Source organism: Xenopus laevis, chromosome 8L (assembly GCF_017654675.1).
Source record: "Xenopus laevis strain J_2021 chromosome 8L, Xenopus_laevis_v10.1, whole genome shotgun sequence".
In the NCBI taxonomy this organism is placed as follows: domain Eukaryota; kingdom Metazoa; phylum Chordata; class Amphibia; order Anura; family Pipidae; genus Xenopus; species Xenopus laevis.
The window spans coordinates 130,356,379-130,374,882 of record NC_054385.1 but is presented as its reverse complement, the minus strand read 5'-3'; the positions used below and the strand labels follow the sequence as shown (position 1 = coordinate 130,374,882).

General features: G+C 38.8%; 1 protein-coding gene across 4 annotated transcripts in view; it reads left to right on the top strand.

Moving 5' to 3' along the window:
* LOC121397237 (Fc receptor-like protein 2) overlaps positions 1-17,613 on the top strand; it is a 40,171-nt gene extending 22,558 nt beyond the window's left edge. For 3 of the 4 annotated variants that reach the window (XM_041573693.1, XM_041573692.1, XM_041573694.1), the window contains 7 exons: positions 3,162-3,458; positions 12,020-12,166; positions 14,578-14,640; positions 14,879-14,904; positions 16,162-16,233; positions 16,528-16,614; positions 17,416-17,613. In XM_041573693.1, coding sequence (XP_041429627.1) covers positions 3,162-3,458; positions 12,020-12,166; positions 14,578-14,640; positions 14,879-14,904; positions 16,162-16,233; positions 16,528-16,614; positions 17,416-17,454 — 731 coding nt within the window. In that variant the 3' untranslated portion in view covers positions 17,455-17,613. The remainder of the gene's footprint in view (positions 1-3,161; positions 3,459-12,019; positions 12,167-14,577; positions 14,641-14,878; positions 14,905-16,161; positions 16,234-16,527; positions 16,615-17,415) is intronic. The other variant, XM_041573695.1, reaches the window with a different exon arrangement.
* The last annotated feature ends 891 nt before the right edge of the window (positions 17,614-18,504 follow it).

Sequence of the window (18,504 nt, the reverse complement as noted above, 5' to 3'; positions counted from 1 at the left end):
AAACGAGGTTCAATGTTGATAAATGCAGGTTATGCACTTTGGCAAAAATAATATAAATGCAAGTTATACACTAAATGGCAGTGTGTTGGGAGTTTCCTTAAATGAGAAGGATCTAGGGGTCTTTGTCTAAAGGGGTGGCCTCTGGTACGGTGACCCATAAAGTGGATCACCGTACCAGAGGCCACCCCTTTAGACTAGAAGAAAAGAACTTTCATTTGAAGCAACGTAGGGGGTTCTTCACAGTGAGGACAGTGAGGTTGGGGAATGCACTGCCGGGTGATGTTGTGATGCTGATGCAGTTAATGACTATAAGAATGACTTGGATGATTTCTTGGACAGACATAATACAAAGGCTATTGTGATACTAAGCTCTATAGTTAGTATAGATATGGGTATATAGAATTTAATTAAAAGTAGGGAGGGGTGTGTGTATGGGGCTGGGTTTTCATTTGGAGGGGTTGAACTTGATGGACTTTGTCTTTTTTCAACCCAATTTAACTATGTAACTATGTAACTATGCATAGGTATTCCCTGTACTAAGCACAATTCAGCAGAAACAGTCCCTAAGTTTGCTCATAGTCTGTACAGAGAGATCCCATAAAACTATGGCAGCATAGGTATTCCCCTGTACTAAGCACAATTCAGCAGGAACAGTCCCCTAAGTTTGCTCATAGTCTGTACAGAGAGATCCCATAAAACTATGGCAGCATAGGCATTCCCCTGTACTAAGCACAATTCAGCAGGAACAGTCCCCTAAGTTTGCTCATAGTCTGTACAGAGAGATCCCATAAAACTATGGCAGCATAGGTATTCCCTGTACTATGCACAATTCAGCAGGAACAGTCCCTAAGTTTGCTCATAGTCTGTACAGAGAGATCCCATAAAACTATGGCAGCATAGGTATTCCCTGTACTAAGCACAATTCAGTAGGAACAGCCCCCTAAGTTTGCTCATAGTCTGTATAGAGAGATCCCATAAAACTATGGCAGCATAGGTATTCCCCTGTACTAAGCACAATTCAGCAGGAACAGCCCCCTAAGTTTGCTCATAGTCTGTACAGAGAGATCCCATAAAACTATGGCAGCATAGGCATTCCCCTGTACTAAGCACAATTCAGCAGGAACAGTCCCTAAGTTTGCTCATAGTCTGTACAGAGAGATCCCATAAAACTATGGCAGCATAGGTATTCCACTGTACTAAGCACAATTCAGCAGGAACAGTCCCCTAAGTTTGCTCATAGTCTGTACATAGGGATAGAGATACCATAAAACTATTTCAGTTGATATGCCCCATTGCTGACTTGTATAGGAATATAAAACCTGTTGTTGGCCTTCGCTTGGTGTGTCTGATGGGGCTTCCTGGCATATTGGACACATTTAATTAGAAAATACATTAATGAGACTGAAAGTGAATGAGGCTTCAAATTTTAAAATTCTCTCATGATGGTATCTCTGTCCAACTTTGTTAAAGATAATAAAAGAGAAAGTATTACTATTAGTAGTATTCTACTCCTCCCTTCAGTATGATAAGCAGAAGAAATCTTTATCTCCCCTGTAGAACTAACAGTAATATTTGTATTGATAACTTGGTCTGTTTGTACTTATTGATAATGTTTGGAAAATGCATGACCTGCACTGGGTTCTATTTCTGTACTCATTTAAAGGGTTGGTTTGCCTTTAAGTTAACTTTTAGTATGTTAGCGAATTGCCATTTATAAGCAACATTTCAATTGGTCTTCCTTTTTTTTCCATACCTCCCAACTGTCATGTTTTTCCTGGGACAGTCCCAATTTTGACAGCTCAGTCCCAGATTGTTACAGAATGGTCCAGACTTTCTCCTGCACTGAACAGAAAAAGATACAACTTTTCTAACTAATTGGCTTTCAGCAGAGAGTCCAGAAAAGCCAGCAGGTGCACTTAGATACTTTTGTAACTATTTAAGATAAGCAATAAGTTATTGTAACAATTTAAGAGAAGCAACTCTGACTTGCAGGGCAATTCACCTTCATTAGCAGAACTGTAATAACACATAAAAACCACAGAAATCTGTTCATACTTTCATAAACTGCCAAATTTTGAAAAAATGGACATGGTAATTAGGGGGTGTGGCTAACAAATGGGTGTGGTCAAGAAATATCTGCTGCACTCCATGTGGCAAATCTTTTTGCTCTTCTTTCTATTTCAAAAATGTTGGGAGGTAAGTTTTTTCTTTTTCTTGACTGTTTTCAAATGAGGGTCACTGACCCCATTTTAAAAATGCTGCACATTTAGGGGGTTATGTATTAAAGTCCAAATGGCAACATTTTTTTTACTATAAAATCCAAAATTTTAGTGGAAAAAAACCCTCACATTTTTCTAGATTTATTATACCCCGAGGATGGAAAAAGTCTAAATTTAAAAATCCAGCATCTCAGACCTGCCGAATTTGTATATAAGTCAATGGGAGAGATCCCTATCCTATCTGAAAGTTTCTGTGGTCTGCGCTGGAATTAGCCTGAAAATCCGACTATTTTCTACTTTTCATCAAAAATTAGAAAAATGCAAGCTTTTCAGAAAAAAATTGCAATTTGGGAGAAAAGTCCAAAAAAAATCATACAATCCACATTTTCTCTCAATTAATTTTGTGTTTGCATCCGTTTCGATAAAATTTTGACTTTTTTTTAATAATAAATAAGGTTAAATTTTAGATTTTAGTTTTGTCAGACTTTTTTGATTATAATAGTAAGATAAATTCAGATTGTGATAAATAAGGCCCAAGATTATTATTGCTACTTTTTATTACTCATCCTTCTATTCAGGTCTCTCCTATTTATATTCCAGTCTCTTATTCAAATCAATGCATGGTTGCTAGGGGAAATTGGACCCTAGCAACCAGATGGCTGAAATTACAAACTAGAGAGCTACTGAATAAAAAGCTAAATAAGTCAAAAACCACAAATAATAAAACATGAAAACCAATTGCAAATTGTCTCAGAATACCCCTCTCTGCATCATACTGACAGTTAATTTAAAGGTAAACAACCCCTTTAATTGTGTTCTTTTTGTGTTGTTATTTTTTGCATTCTTATCAAAAGTGAAAAATAATGAATAAATATAAAAAAATACGTTGCTCACTCAGTTCTAATTTCAGTCAATGGTATTGATGTTTATTTTTCTTCCCAGAGCTGTTCAGTCCCCCACAAATAAAAGTGACCCAAGATCAGGTGACAGAAGGAGATCACATGACCATAACATGTGACACAAATCTCAGAAATACTACAGAGCTGCAGTTTGCTTTCTATATCAATGGGATAGTGGTGCAACATTTTAGTTCATCTCATGAATACAGAGTTCCCTCAGCTGCACCAAAGGATTCTGGGAATTATACCTGTGAGGTACAATCTACAACCGGCAGTGTGAGGAAGAGGAGCAGTGGGTTAAATATCTCTAATATAAACAAGTCAAGTAATAACAATTTAGGTATAAGTACTACAACTAATTGCTTCTATCATATGGAAGGGTGTATGTGTGTATATATATATATATATTCACATAATACACAAAAGCCATGAATATCTTGTAAATTATATAGTGAATAATGTACCCCCTCTGTAATTTATAAAGATATTATGTTACCGAGGAGTTATGTGACCATATAAAATCACGAGACCGCAGGCCGAGTGCTTTTATACAGGTCACATAACTCCGAGGTGACTATTAATATCTTTATAAATTTTAAGTAGGGGGTACATTATGCATTATAATCTAAAGTTTCAGAGAGAGAAGAGAAGTTGTGGAGGGGTGAGCCTGTGTGAGCGCTGTGGGAGAGAAGACTCCGGCACAGACTGACTGAGGCTTACCATGTGGTCATGGTGGGTGGGGCACACTGCAGCAGGCAGTCTCTCTGTCAGAGTCTCGTGAGCCGAGACCTCCACACTCTGTCTCCCCAGTCTCCACACAGGGCAGTCACACAGTCCGACTCCAGCCAGCGAAGCAGACTCCCCACCCACCCAGTCTCCAAGACTGAAGAGTGACAGGGTGTGGTAGGGGCAGACAGAGGGGTTGGAGGGGGAGCAGAAGAGGGAGAGAGGCGCTGATCATTCCCATTTGTGTTTCGGAGCACAAGCTTTTCTGCTGCTGCTCTTAAAGAGCCTTCTGCGTCAGGCTGCAGCAGTCACTAAACCAGCGCGCTGCTCCTAACAGGAGGGGGAGGGAATTAGCGACATATAAGGTCAAAACCCGCCTTCTTAGACGTCACTCACTGGCTGACATCGCCACTCCCTGGGGCTTAGAGTTTTGGCTCTGGGGAAAGGAGGAGCTTTCCCTGCTGCATGTGCTGCGTGAGTTTGATTTAATCCTGGCAGTCAGAAGGGAGGGGGCAAGAGCGGAGGTTACAGTAAAGCTGCAGGGAGACGGAAGTGGTGAGCAGCGGCAGAAGTGCTGACCCAAATAAACGGCTGTTTATAAGGATATAATTTACAGTCTGGTCCCATAGGGAAACGAACAGACTGTAGATTATATCCATATAAACGGTGAGTTCTGATGTCCTCAATTATAAACGGTTAAGAGTGATGTCATTTCTGTCACGACTCACTGAAACTTGTGTATTATAATAAATAAAGTACCCCCAGTTGCACAGGATACAAAGTAGATAATAGATAAGTACTACTATAGTTTATATAAACAAGCTGCTGTGTAGTCATGGGGGCAGCCATTCAAGCACAGGATACAAAGTAGATAATAGATAAGTACTACTATAGTTTATATAAACAAGCTGCTGTGTAGTCATGGGGGCAGCCATTCAAAGCACATATATATATTATTTCTCTGTGTTTTTCAAACCTAGCAACACATTGAGACAAAAAACTGGTACACCCAAAGGATCCAACTTCTAAAGAAAAACAAAGCAATGTGGTATACGGAGTCCAATGTAGCAAGGAGTGCACAGATCTATACATTGGGGAGACATAACAACTGCTCTCCAAGTGAATGGCTCAGCATAGGAGGGCAAACTCTACAGGGCAAAACTCAGCTGTCTTTCTCCTTTGAAGATAGCAAGGTCCAAATCTTGGATAAAGAAGAACGTTTGAACGAGTTGTGAAAGAGGCGATTCATGTCAAGGTGGAGAAACCATCCCTGAACAGAGGTGGGGGCCTTCGACACCACCTGTCTGCTACATACAATGCTGTTCCAACTTCTGTACCCCGGCGGTTTCAGAACACTTCACACATCCATTCATGCAACTCTCACAAGTAACACCTGTATCTAGGAGTTGCATGACACATTGGATAATCCTATCACAACTACACAGAATCTACACCTCTGTGAATTTCTTCAGATGTCACCTCTTTGAAGAGTTACAATGGGCCATTGTGATTGGATTAGTGGAAGAGTTTATATGCCGAGAATTTCCCACACCAGTCAGTTGAACTGAAGAAGCTGCTCGGATGAGTAGTGAAACGTCTTCATTGATTACTCAGCAAGTCCAGTTGTTTTTAGATTAACCTATACTAGATATACCATGACCTGGATGAATGAAAATCTTCCTAGTCATATGGCAGCATAGGTATTCCCTGTACTAAGCACAATTCAGCAGGAACAGTCCCTAAGTTTGCTCATAGTCTGTACAGAGAGATCCCATAAAACTATGACAGCATAGGTATTCCACTGTACTAAGCACAATTCAGCAGGAACAGTCCCCTAAGTTTGCTCATAGTCTGTACAGAGAGATCCCATAAAACTATGGCAGCATAGGTATTCCCTGTACTAAGCACAATTCAGCAGGAACAGTCCCTAAATTTGCTCATAGTCTGTACAGAGAGATCCCATAAAACTATGACAGCATAGGTATTCCACTGTACTAAGCACAATTCAGCAGGAACAGTCCCCTAAGTTTGCTCATAGTCTGTACATAGGGATAGAGATACCATAAAACTATTTCAGTTGATGTGCCCCATTGCTGACTTGTATAGGAATATAAAACCTGTTGTTGGCCTTTGCTTGGTGTGTCTGATGGGGCTTCCTGTCATATTGTACACATTTAATTAGAAAATACATTAATGAGACTGAAAGTGAATGAGGCTTCAAATTTTAAAATTCTCTCATGATGGTATCTCTGTCCAACTTTGTTAAAGATAATAAAAGAGAAAGTATTACTATTAGTAGTATTCTACTCCTCCCTTCAGTATGATAAGCAGAAGAAATCTTTATCTCCCCTGTAGAACTAACAGTAATATTTGTATTTGACCTGCACTGGGTTCTGTTTCTGTACTCATTTAAAGGGTTGGTTTGCCTTTAAGTTAACTTTTAGTATGTTAGCGAATTGCCATTTATAAGCAACATTTCCATTGGTCTTCCTTTTTTTCCCATACCTCCCAACTGTCATGTTTTTCGTGGGACAGTCCCAATTTTGACAGCTCAGTCCCCGATTGTTACAGAATGGTCCAGACTTTTTTCTGCACTGATCAGAAAAAGATACAACTTTTCTAACTAATTGGCTTTCAGCAGAGAGCCCAGAAAAGCCAGCAGGTGCACTTAGATACTTTTGTAACTATTTAAGATAAGCAATAAGTTATTGTAACAATTTAAGAGAAGCAACTCTGATTTGCAGGGCAATTCACCTTCATTAGCAGAACTGTAATAACACATAAAAACCACAGAAATCTGTTCATACTTTCATAAACTGCCAAATTTTGAAAAAATGGACATGGACATGGTAATTAGGGGGTGTGGCTAAAAAATGGGTGTGGTCAATAAATATCTGCTGCACTCCATGTGGCAAATCTTTTTGCTCTTCTTTCTATTTCAAAAATGTTGGGTTTTTTCTTTTTCTTGACTGTTTTCAAATGAGGGTCACTGACCCCCATTTTAAAAATGCTGCACATTTAGGGGGTTATGTATTAAAGTCCAAATGGCAAAAATTTATTTACTGTAAAATCCAAAATTTTAGTGGAAAAAAACCCTCACATTTTTCTAGATTTATTATACCCCGAGGATGGAAAAAGTCTAAATTAAAAAATCCAGCATCTCAGACCTGCCGAATTTGTATATAAGTCAATGGGAGAGATCCCTATCCTATCTGAAAGTTTCTGTGGTCTGCGCTGGAATTAGCCTGAAAATCCGACTATTTTCTACTTTTCATCAAAAATTAGAAAAATGCATGCTTTTCGGAAAAAATCGGCAATTCGGGAGAAAAGTCCAAAAAAAATCATACAATCCACATTTTCTCTCAATTAATTTTGTGTTTGCATCCGTTTCGATAAAATTTTGACTTTTTTTTAATAATAAATAAGGTTAAATTTTAGATTTTAGTTTGGGCAGACTTTTTTGATTATAATAGTAAGATAAATTCAGATTGTGATAAATAAGGCCCAAGATTATTATTGCTACTTTTTATTACTCATCCTTCTATTCAGGTCTCTCCTATTTATATTCCAGTCTCTTATTCAAATCAATGCATGGTTGCTAGGGGAAATTGGACCCTAGCAACCAGATGGCTGAAATTACAAACTAGAGAGCTACTGAATAAAAAGCTAAATAAGTCAAAAACCACAAATAATAAAACATGAAAACCAATTGCAAATTGTCTCAGAATATCCCTCTCTGCATCATACTGACAGTTAATTTAAAGGTGAACAACCCCTTTAATTGTGTTCTTTTTGTGTTGTTATTTTTTGCATTCTTATCAAAAGTGAAAAATAATAGTTACATAGTTACATAGTTAAATTGGGTTGAAAAAAGACAAAGTCCATCAAGTTCAACCCCTCCAAATGAAAACCCAGCATCCATACACACACCCCTCCCTACTTTTAATTAAAATTCTATATACCCATACCTATACTAACTATAGAGTTTAGTATCACAGTAGCCTTTAATATTATGTCTGTCCAAAAAATCATCCAAGCCATTCTTAAAGGCATTAACTGAATCAGCATCAGAACATCACCCGGCAGTGCATTCCACAACCTCACTGTCCTGACTGTGAAGAACCCTCTACGTTGCTTCAAATGAAAGTTCTTTTCTTCTAGTCTAAAGGGGAGGCCCCTGGTACGGTGATCCACTTTATGGGTAAAAAGGTCCCCTGCTATTTGTCTATAATGTCCTCTAATGTACTTGTAAAGTGTAATCATGTCCCCTCGCAAGCGCCTTTTTTCCAGAGAAAACAACCCCAACCTTGACAGTCTCCCCTCATAATTTAAGTCTTCCGTCCCTCTAACCAGTTTAGTTGCACTTAGTCTCTGCACTCTCTCCAGCTCATTTATATCCCTCTTAAGGACTGGAGTCCAAAACTGAACTGCATACTCCAGATGAGGCCTCACCAGGGACCTATAAAGAGACAGAATTATGTTTTCATCCCTTGAGTTAATGCCCTTTTTTATACAAGACAGAACTTTATTTGCTTTAGTAGCCACAGAATGACACTGCCCAGAATTAGACAACTTGTTATCTACAAAGATCCCAAGATCCTTCTCATTTAAGGAAACTCCCAACACATTGCCATTTAGTGTATAACTTGCATTTATATTATTTTTGCAAAAGTGCATAACCTGCATTTATCAACATTGAACCTCATTTTCCAGTTTGCTGCCCAGTTTTCCAGTTTAGACAAATCACTGTGCAAAGTGGCAGCATCCTGCATGGAACCTATAGTTCTGCACAATTTAGTATCATCTGCAAAAATAGAAACAGTACTTTCAATGCCCACCTCCAGGTCATTAATAAACAAGTTGAAAAGCAAGGGACCTAGTACAGAGCCCTGCGGTACTCCACTAACAACACTGGTCCAATTAGAAAATGTTCCATTTACCACCACTCTTTGTAGTCTATCTTTTAGCCAGTTCTCTATCCAGGTACAAATACTATGTTCCAGGCCAACATTCCTTAATTTAACCAGTAACCTTTTGTGTGGCACTGTATCAAATGCTTTAGCAAAGTCTAAGTAAATCACATCCACTGCCATCCCAGAATCGAGGTCTCTACTTACATTCTCGTAAAAAGAAATTAAGTTAGTCTGGCAAGATCTATTACACATAAAACCATGCTGGCACAAACTCATAGTATTATGATTTGCTATGAAGTCCAGTATCTTATCCTTTATTAACCCTTCGAAAAGCTTTCCTAATACTGACGTCAGACTAACTGGCCTATAGTTTTGAGGCTGAGAACGGGATCCTTTTTTGAATAGAGGCACCACATTAGCAATTCGCCAGTCTCTCGGCACAATACCAGATCTCAATGAATCTCAATGAATAAATATAAAAAAATACGTTGCTCACTCAGTTCTAATTTCAGTCAATGGTATTGATGTTTATTTTTCTTCCCAGAGCTGTTCAGTCCCCCACAAATAAAAGTGACCCAAGATCAGGTGACAGAAGGAGATCACATGACCATAACATGTGACACAAATCCCAGAAATACTACAGAGCTGCAGTTTGCTTTCTATATCAATGGGATAGTGGTGCAACATTTTAGTTCATCTCATGAATACAGAGTTCCCTCAGCTGCACCAAAGGATTCTGGGAATTATACCTGTGAGGCACAAACTCCAACCGGCAGTGTGAGGAAGAGGAGCAATGGGTTAAATATCTCTAATATAAACAAGTCAGGAAATAACAATTTAGGTATAAGTACTACAACTAATTGCTTCTATCATATGGAAGGGTGTATGTGTGTATATATATATATATATTCACATAATACACAAAAGCCATGAATATCTTGTAAATTATATAGTGAATAATGTACCCCCTCTGTAATTTATAAAGATATTATGTTACCGAGGAGTTATGTGACCATATAAAATCACGAGACAGCAGGCCGAGTGCTTTTATACAGGTCACATAACTCCGAGGTGACTATTAATATCTTTATAAATTTTAAGTAGGGGGTACATTATGCATTATAATCTAAAGTTTCAGAGAGAGAAGAGAAGTTGTGGAGGGGTGAGCCTGTGTGAGCGCTGTGGGAGAGAAGACTCCGGCACAGACTGACTGAGGCTTACCATGTGGTCATGGTGGGTGGGGCACACTGCAGCAGACAGTCTCTCTGTCAGAGTCTCGTGAGCCGAGACCTCCACACTCTGTCTCCCCAGTCTCCACACAGGGCAGTCACACAGTCCGACTCCAGCCAGCGAAGCAGAGTCCCCACCCACCCAGTCTCCAAGACTGAAGAGTGACAGGGTGTGGTAGGGGCAGACAGAGGGGTTGGAGGGGGAGCAGAAGAGGGAGAGAGGCGCTGATCATTCCCATTTGTGTTTCGGAGCACAAGCTTTTCTGCTGCTGCTCTTAAAGAGCCTTCTGCGTCAGGCTGCAGCAGTCACTAAACCAGCGGCGCTGCTCCTAACAGGAGGGGGAGGGAATTAGCGCCATATAAGGTCAAAACCCGCTTTCTTAGACATCACTCACTGGCTGACATCGCCACTCCCTGGGGCTTAGAGTTTTGGCTCTGGGGAAAGGAGGAGCTTTCCCTGCTGCATGTGCTGCGTGAGTTTGATTTAATCCTGGCAGTCAGAAGGGAGGGGGCAAGAGCGGAGGTTACAGTAAAGCTACAGGGAGACGGAAGTGGTGAGCAGCGGCAGAAGTGCTGACCCAAATAAACGGCTGTTTATAAGGATATAATTTACAGTCTGGTCCCATAGGGAAACGAACAGACTGTAGATTATATCCATATAAACGGTGAGTTCTGATGTCCTCAATTATAAACGGTTAGTAGTGATGTCATTTCTGTCACGACTCACTGAAACTTGTGTATTATAATAAATAAAGTACCCCCAGTTGCACAGGATACAAAGTAGATAATGGATAAGTACTACTATAGTTTATATAAACAAGCTGCTGTGTAGTCATGGGGGCAGCCATTCAAAGCACAGGATACACAGTAGATAACAGATAAGTACTACTATAGTTTATATAAACAAGCTGCTGTGTAGCCATGGGGGCAGCCATTCAAGCACAGGATACACAGTAGATAACAGATAAGTACTACTATAGTTTATATAAACAAGCTGCTGTGTAGCCAGGAGGGCAGCCATTCAAGCACAGAATACACAGTAGATAACTGATAAGTACTACTATAGTTTATATAAACAAGCTGATGTGTAGCCATGGGGGCAGCCATTCAGATAAATACTACTATTACTGTACTACTATTATTTAGTATGTTATAGAATAACCAATTCCTAGCAACTTGTCTTAATTTTTTATTTGTATAGATTTTAAATTATTTGCCATCTTCCAGCTTTCAAATGGCAGTCAAAAAACTATGGTTATTGTTACTTTTTATTACTTATCTTTCTATTCATATTTCCAGTCTCTAAATGAAACTGCTGCCTGGTTGCCATGTTAACTCTGACCCTAGCAACTCGATTCTGAACTGGAGAATTAAGCAAGAAGCTAAATAATTAAAAAAAAAAAATGATATAAAACAAGGCCCTGAGAATATCCAACTCTACATAGTACTAAAAGTTTAATTTTAAAGGATAAGTAAAACTTTAAAATAAGTGAATGTAAAATTGACCTTTTCTTATTGGCCTTTTAAAGGGGAAAAACACAATTTTTTCGTGGAAAAAAATCTGTTTTTTTCAGAATGTATTAAACCCTGAGGGTGTTTAAAGCCTGAATTTAAAAAGTGCTCCAACTCAGACCTGCTGAGTTCATGTCAAATCCAAAAAAGATCAGTGGAGTTCACTGTAGGTGGTAATAGATAGGGACAGGCAAGTTAGCTGGACAGCTGAGGCTCCACATAATACCCCCCCCCCCAGCTGAATCCTGTGTTAGTTCTTATCCAGCTTGTATTATAGGGGTGGGTCAGAACCGACATACTCTAGTTGCTGTATACATTGTTAGCCAATATAGGTATCACTTCTGCAATACTTTTTGTATTTGTTTATTTTTTATTTGTTATTTTTGCATAAATAAATAAACCTTTTAAAGAACTCCAGCTGCCCATTACCTTTATGTACATATAGAAATATAAATCAATTATCATTGTTATTGCTCATTATTGGGCACTGGGTAACATATTTTTTCTCATTCCTATTACAGATAACACTACATTAATGCTGATTATAGTTGTTACAGTAGCACTGGCTGTGCTGATTTCTCTTTTCATCATCGCTTTCCTTATCCTCAAGTCCAAAAAGAATCAACATCGGAGACAGAGCAGCCAACGCAAAACTCTCTCGGGACCAGGTAAATACACACAGAGTATTTGGGAGTGACTGTGTATAGAGCAAGCACTTACTGGAATTGTCTTTTTCACATATATTCCATACAAATATCCATGTACTGTAGTTGGAATATATATATATTTATTGAGTGCAGGAGAAGTGTTAGAGGCCAACCAGGACTAAACAGAAGTGACTGCCCATCATAGACCCATAACATTAATCTCATTGGTACAAAACAAAAGCTACTTTGTATGGATAATATTTGAAATAGGCACTTTGCCTGATTATAGGAAATGCTGCCCATAGTTTTAAAGGGGGATCAGTGTTCAGCAACAATCTAGTTATTAAAGTTATTATACAAAGTATTCAGCCTAAGAGGTTCTCCTATTCAATCAATAAAGACACAACTTGCATGAGAAAAGGCTCTTAGGAGCAAATTCACTAAAGGACGAAGCGCCTAACGCTAGCGTTAATTCGCTAGCGTAGCGCATTTTCATTAATTTGCCGATTCACTAACGGATGCTGGCGTAAATTCGCTAGTGTTACTTCGCACCCTTACGCCTGGCGAATTTGCGCAACGGACGTAACCGCAAATTCACTGACGCGCAAATTTTTCTGAACGCTACCTTTTACGCCAGACTTCCTTCGCCACCTCAGACCAGGCAAAGTGCAATAGAGTAAATATGGATTGCTTCAAAAAAAGTTAAAAAAATTTCTAAGTCCCAAAAAACGCTGGCGTTTTTTCTTTTTTTATGGGTGATAGGCTGAAAAAGATTGAAAAAATGTTTGGGGCTCCCCTCCTTCCCCCCTACATTTCCTAACTCATGGCACCTTAACTATACAGTGGGCACATGTGTAGGGCAAAATAAAAATTGTATTTGATGTTTTGAAGGTTTCCCAGGCTTGTGTAGTGATGCTACATATACCTCCATTGTAACTTCAATTTGGCGCCGTATGCAAATTAATCATCGCTAGCGTAACTTTGCTTTGCTTGGCGAATTAACGCTAGCGCAACTTCGCAACCTTACGCTTCCCCTGAGCGCAACTTCGGATTATAGTGAATTTGCGTAGCGCTGGCGAAAATACTCCTGGCAAAGTGCGGCGAAGCGGACGCTGGCACAACTACAAATCATAGTGAATTTGCCCCTTAGTATTTATCTGAGTGACCAAGGTGTATCAGAAGGACATTAGCCCTCCCTGCTAATTCCCAGTACCCCAGTCTTGTCATTACCATTTATAGGGTGGAAGAAACGGATTTAGAGGGGCTCCTCCTGATCAGACCCCCCCTGCCATTCTTTGCTATTTTTCAATAAATATTTTTATTGTACTACGTTACAGAGGAACAGCAGGAGTAGTAGACGGCACTGTAAGGGGGCTCTGGATCATCCCCAATCCCTTTGTTGCAGAGCAAGAACTATAATTCAGCTTCATTGGTGGTGACATGAGGTCTGGGGACCACTCATTATTTATGTAAATGATCCCATTCTCTTCCTTGCATGTGTTTGTTCTGGTTCCTACGGATTTAGATAAACAGATAATCCTCTAATGATGTGGGTCCAAACCTTTCCTTCTCATCACTGGTTACTATATTGTGCAGGTTATTGTCGCCAAACTGTTAAGATGCAAAATTCTCCCCAGGATAAAGCCAAGGGCCAAATTTATCAAGGGTCGAATTGAAAATTTGAATTTAAATTTTTTTTAAGGTCAAAATTCTCAAATTTGAATAGGGAATTATCCAAATTCGATTAGAGTTTGAATAAAAAAAGAATTAGATTTTTGAGATTTATCGTACTCTGGCCCTTTAAAAATTTGAATTCGACTATTCGCCACCTAAAACCTGCCGAATTGATGTTTAAGTCAATGGGAGAAGTGCAGGGATCAATTTAGGGATGTTTGCAACCTTATTGACTTTCAAGTTTTTTTCAGAGAAAAAACTAATTGAGTTTGATGAAATTCGATTCAAATTTTCAGGTTGTTTAAATACGTTCCGTGTTCAAAAAATTCAGTTTTAATATAAATAAAATAAAGATCGATTGGGCGAATTTTGAATTTATGGGAGTTTATGGGAGTTCTAAAAAAACTCACATGAATTCGAAATTCAACCCTTGATAAATGTGCCTCCCTGTGTAGCTCTAGGGACAGATATTCTCTATAACCAGTAGATGTAAATATCAGTGGACTTCTGGAAAACAGCAAATTCCTACACGTTCCATCTTTTAACATTAGAAACACGAAACACATGTATTTAGAATAAAACCTGGGAAAAAATATTGTTCCCTTTTATATTTAAAATCCAAATGAGCTGGAAAATATCTGATCTGTATATTATGGTCCCCCTATTCTATGTGACAACGTTTCCTTTTTGACTTCTCAGGAAGGTTCTACTGCATTTTAAATAACATGAGAAAATTCTCATTTATTTCTCATTCCCAGGAGAAACCAACTTAGACGAGGACGTGTGTTATATGTCCATTAACTTTAATCGTCAGCCTAAAGGTAAGTCACAAGTTGTGCACTTGTCTGTGTTAGATATTCTGTATTTCAACTGAATTAACTGTATTAATGCACCGTTTAGATGACATGCAGCATATTTGCTCCTGTTATTCTTATTGACATGAACTCTTACATCAAATCCCACATACTCTGTATGATTAATGACATATACATGATTTATGACATATATATATTATTTTACTTACAGAAATTATATTTAATATTTCTCTCTCTTTTACAGCTCATTCAACATCTCAGAATAATGATGTGAGTGTCATTTCTAAGTATAACTTCAACTACAGTATGTTACAACTTTTTGTAAAATAGGGGAGTAAGAATTTTATAACCAGAAACAGTCAGTTTGATCTCAGGCCCGTATTTGTGGAGAGGCCACATAGGCCCGGGCCTAGAGCGGCACATTTTTGGGGGCGGCATGTTGCCCAGCCGCTCTATGGGAAGCACTGGGGACACGCTGCTCCGCAGTGCTCCAGCGCTTGCGCTCTTGCGTCTGCGTGAGGTATTGCGGGCGAGCGCTAGGACCGCGCTAACTGCACTGCCTAGGGGCACCTGCCCAGCAAATCCGGCGCTGTCTGATCTAATCAATATAAATGCCTACAGGTAAGGCAACTCTGTATATCATTCATGTATAATAAAAGATAATGTACCCCCTACTGTAAATGATAAGGATATAAGAAGTCACTGAGGGGTTGTTCTGTGACCATATAAAGACACAAGGCTGCAGGTTGAGTTATACAGGGAACTCTGAGTATCACTCATGTATTATAAGGGATAATGTACCCCCTACTGTAAATGATAAGGATATTAGAAGTCACTGAGGGGTTGTTCTGTGACCATATAAAGGCACAAGGCTGCAGGTTGAGTTATACAGGGAACTCTGAGTATCACTCATGTATTATAAGGGATAATGTACCCCCTACTGTAAATGATAAGGATATTAGAAGTCACTGAGGGGTTGTTCTGTGACCATATAAAGGCACAAGGCTGCAGGCTGAGTTATACAGGGAACTCTGAGTATCACTCATGTATTATAAGGGATAATGTACCCCCTACTGTAAATTATAAGGATATTAGAAGTCACTGAGGGGTTGTTCTGTGACCATATAAAGGCACAAGGCTGCAGGCTGAGTTATACAGGGAACTCTGAGTATCACTCATGTATTATAAGGGATAATGTACCCCCTACTGTAAATGATAAGGATATTAGAAGTCACTGAGGGGTTGTTCTGTGACCATATAAAGACACAAGGCTGCAGGCTGAGTTATACAGGGAACTCTGAGTATCACCTGTGTATGAATTTGAAAATGAACCAGATTCATTGATTAGAATAGGAATAGAACAAGTACTGGGAGAAGATTCAGTTGTTCAGGGAGCCACAGATGACAAAGACTGTCGCTGTAGGAAAAAGAAAGTGTGAGCTCTGTTTGTCCCCCTTTCCTTCTGGATATTTGCTGACATGTTATTAAAAAACATTATTCTTTAGTGACATTTGTTTCTTTGTTCAGGATGGAGATAATGTTATTTATGCTGCAGTGAAGGGAAGTGATAGAAGGAATACACAAGCTGCTTATAAACAGGTAGGATTTGTTTATCATTATCTCACTGAATGTGATACAGGACATATAATAGATCAGACGCACCTACAGCAGGTCATGAGCCCATAATACATCCCAGGAGATGAAAATGTATTATTTGATGACAGTTTCTACAAATGTAAGTTGTTCTCAGAAATGCTAGACATATCTCCATTCCATTGTTATCCCTATCAATAATTTATTAACACCTTTTCTCTCAGTATTTCTTTTTAGAAATTCAGAAGAATTTCCGTAAAGTCAACTGATGCCATAGGTAATGCTAAGTGTTTATTTCAGGTTCAGAGAGAAAACTCGGTTGTCTATGCTGCCTTGAAAACTCCAGGAGGAAACAAAAATAATCAAGAACTCAGAACTATCCCCCAGGTATTATTTTTTTTCTTCATCATTTATGAATATAAACTGAACTTTAGTGATCTGGCTTTTATTCTTTCATTGTATTATTTCCCCTTTTTCCTTTTTTTATTTGTTAACTCCTTATTGGCTTCTTTTTTTTTGTCTGTATGAAAGTGTCACAGAATTGATTGGAGTTTCAGTTTTGCCTAGTCTGACATTGTTAGCAGTTTGCCACAACCTTTCTTTATTCCCATAGCCTTCCTTTTTATATTATAAGTCAAATCCTTAGTGTTCCTACCACCCAGGACATGTCTACCACAAATAGGATTTTGTGCTGAGGTCTAAACCTATCATTGTGTGACATGACTATGGACAGTGACCTAACTAGATATTACTGGGCAACACAACAGATTATTTTTCAGGCCCCCAGGTTGACCAATTTTACCAATATTTATTTAAATTTTATATGAATTAGGACTTGATGGGGTCCCTATACCCCCTGGACCCCCTGCAGGTCTCCTTCCTCTGTAGTTACGCCCTCGACCGTGGAGGTATTTGAACCTTGTCAAAAACCTCTCACATGTATTGCAACACGGAGAACATTTTCTAATTCTAACATTGATTTAAACAAGTATTCACCCCCTTGACCATCTTTAATGTGCCACATGATCTTGATATGAATATTGTATGTTTGGTTTTGGAAGGCCATCATGAAGACCAAGGAGGTACCAAAATACCATCATAGGTTAATTAAATGCACCAACATTGAATGGAAAGAAGAGTGTTTGTCCTTTAAAATAATTTTATCCCATGCCTTTTTGTTTGGTGCAGGATGAGAATTGTGTTTATGCCTCGGTGAAGAAGAGATGAACATGCAGAATCCCCAAATCACTTGTACTCATGGACTTATCCAGTCTCAGACCGTATTGTTTTTTTCAATTTTCAATTAAAATTGTTCTTCTAATAACTCAGCATTACTGAATGAGAGATAATGGAATTATATAATAAAATATATATTATGTGACACAATCCTTTTAATGTTATGTGTCCATGTGTGACTAATCTGTTAATGGTGGACAGTGGTTGTGATGACCCCCCTCATGCTACAGGTAAGTCCATATGAGACTATATTTACTATGAATGTGTCTATCCTGGAAGACATGACCTGCAGCAGATGGATTTAGAAATATCTTGTAATGGGCATGTAGGGGACCCTGAATCAAAATGTCTGTTCTCTTACCTATGATCTAATTGGCCTGGAGATGTTGTGATTGTAGATCCTGAACATAAGTTATATAATAGGAGACAAAACATGGATCTTTCTCTTTGGACTCTTTGATTGTTAATGGGACATTCTCTACTTGGAGTAAGGTTCTAGTGGGGTCCCTCAGAGCTCATTATTGGGTCCACTTTTATTTAACTTGTTTATTAATGAATATGGGGAGGATATTGTAAGTAATGTGAGCTCATTATTGGGTCCAATTTTATTTAACTTGTTTATTAATGACTATGGGGAGGATATTGTAAGTAATGTATCAGATGACACAAAACTATCCAGCCCAATTAATTCCATCCAGGATGTGGCACTTGCAACAGGATCTTGACAAACTGGCAATCTGGGCAGCTAAGTGGCAAATGAGATTCAATGTTGTAGATAATAAACTTGGCTGTAGCAAGCAATGCCAGTCAGCAGCATCAAGGGCAAATAAGGTCTTGAGCTGTATTAAAAGGGGCAGAGAGTCACAGAAGGAGGGGGTCAGGCCCAATTGTAAGGCCCAATCTAGAATATGCCGTACAGTTTTTGTCTCCATCACTCAAACAGGACATTATTGTATTAGAGAGGGTACAGAGAAGGGCAACTAAGCTGGTAAAGGGAAAATCTTAGCTATGAGGAAAGACTGGCCAAATTGGGGATGTTCA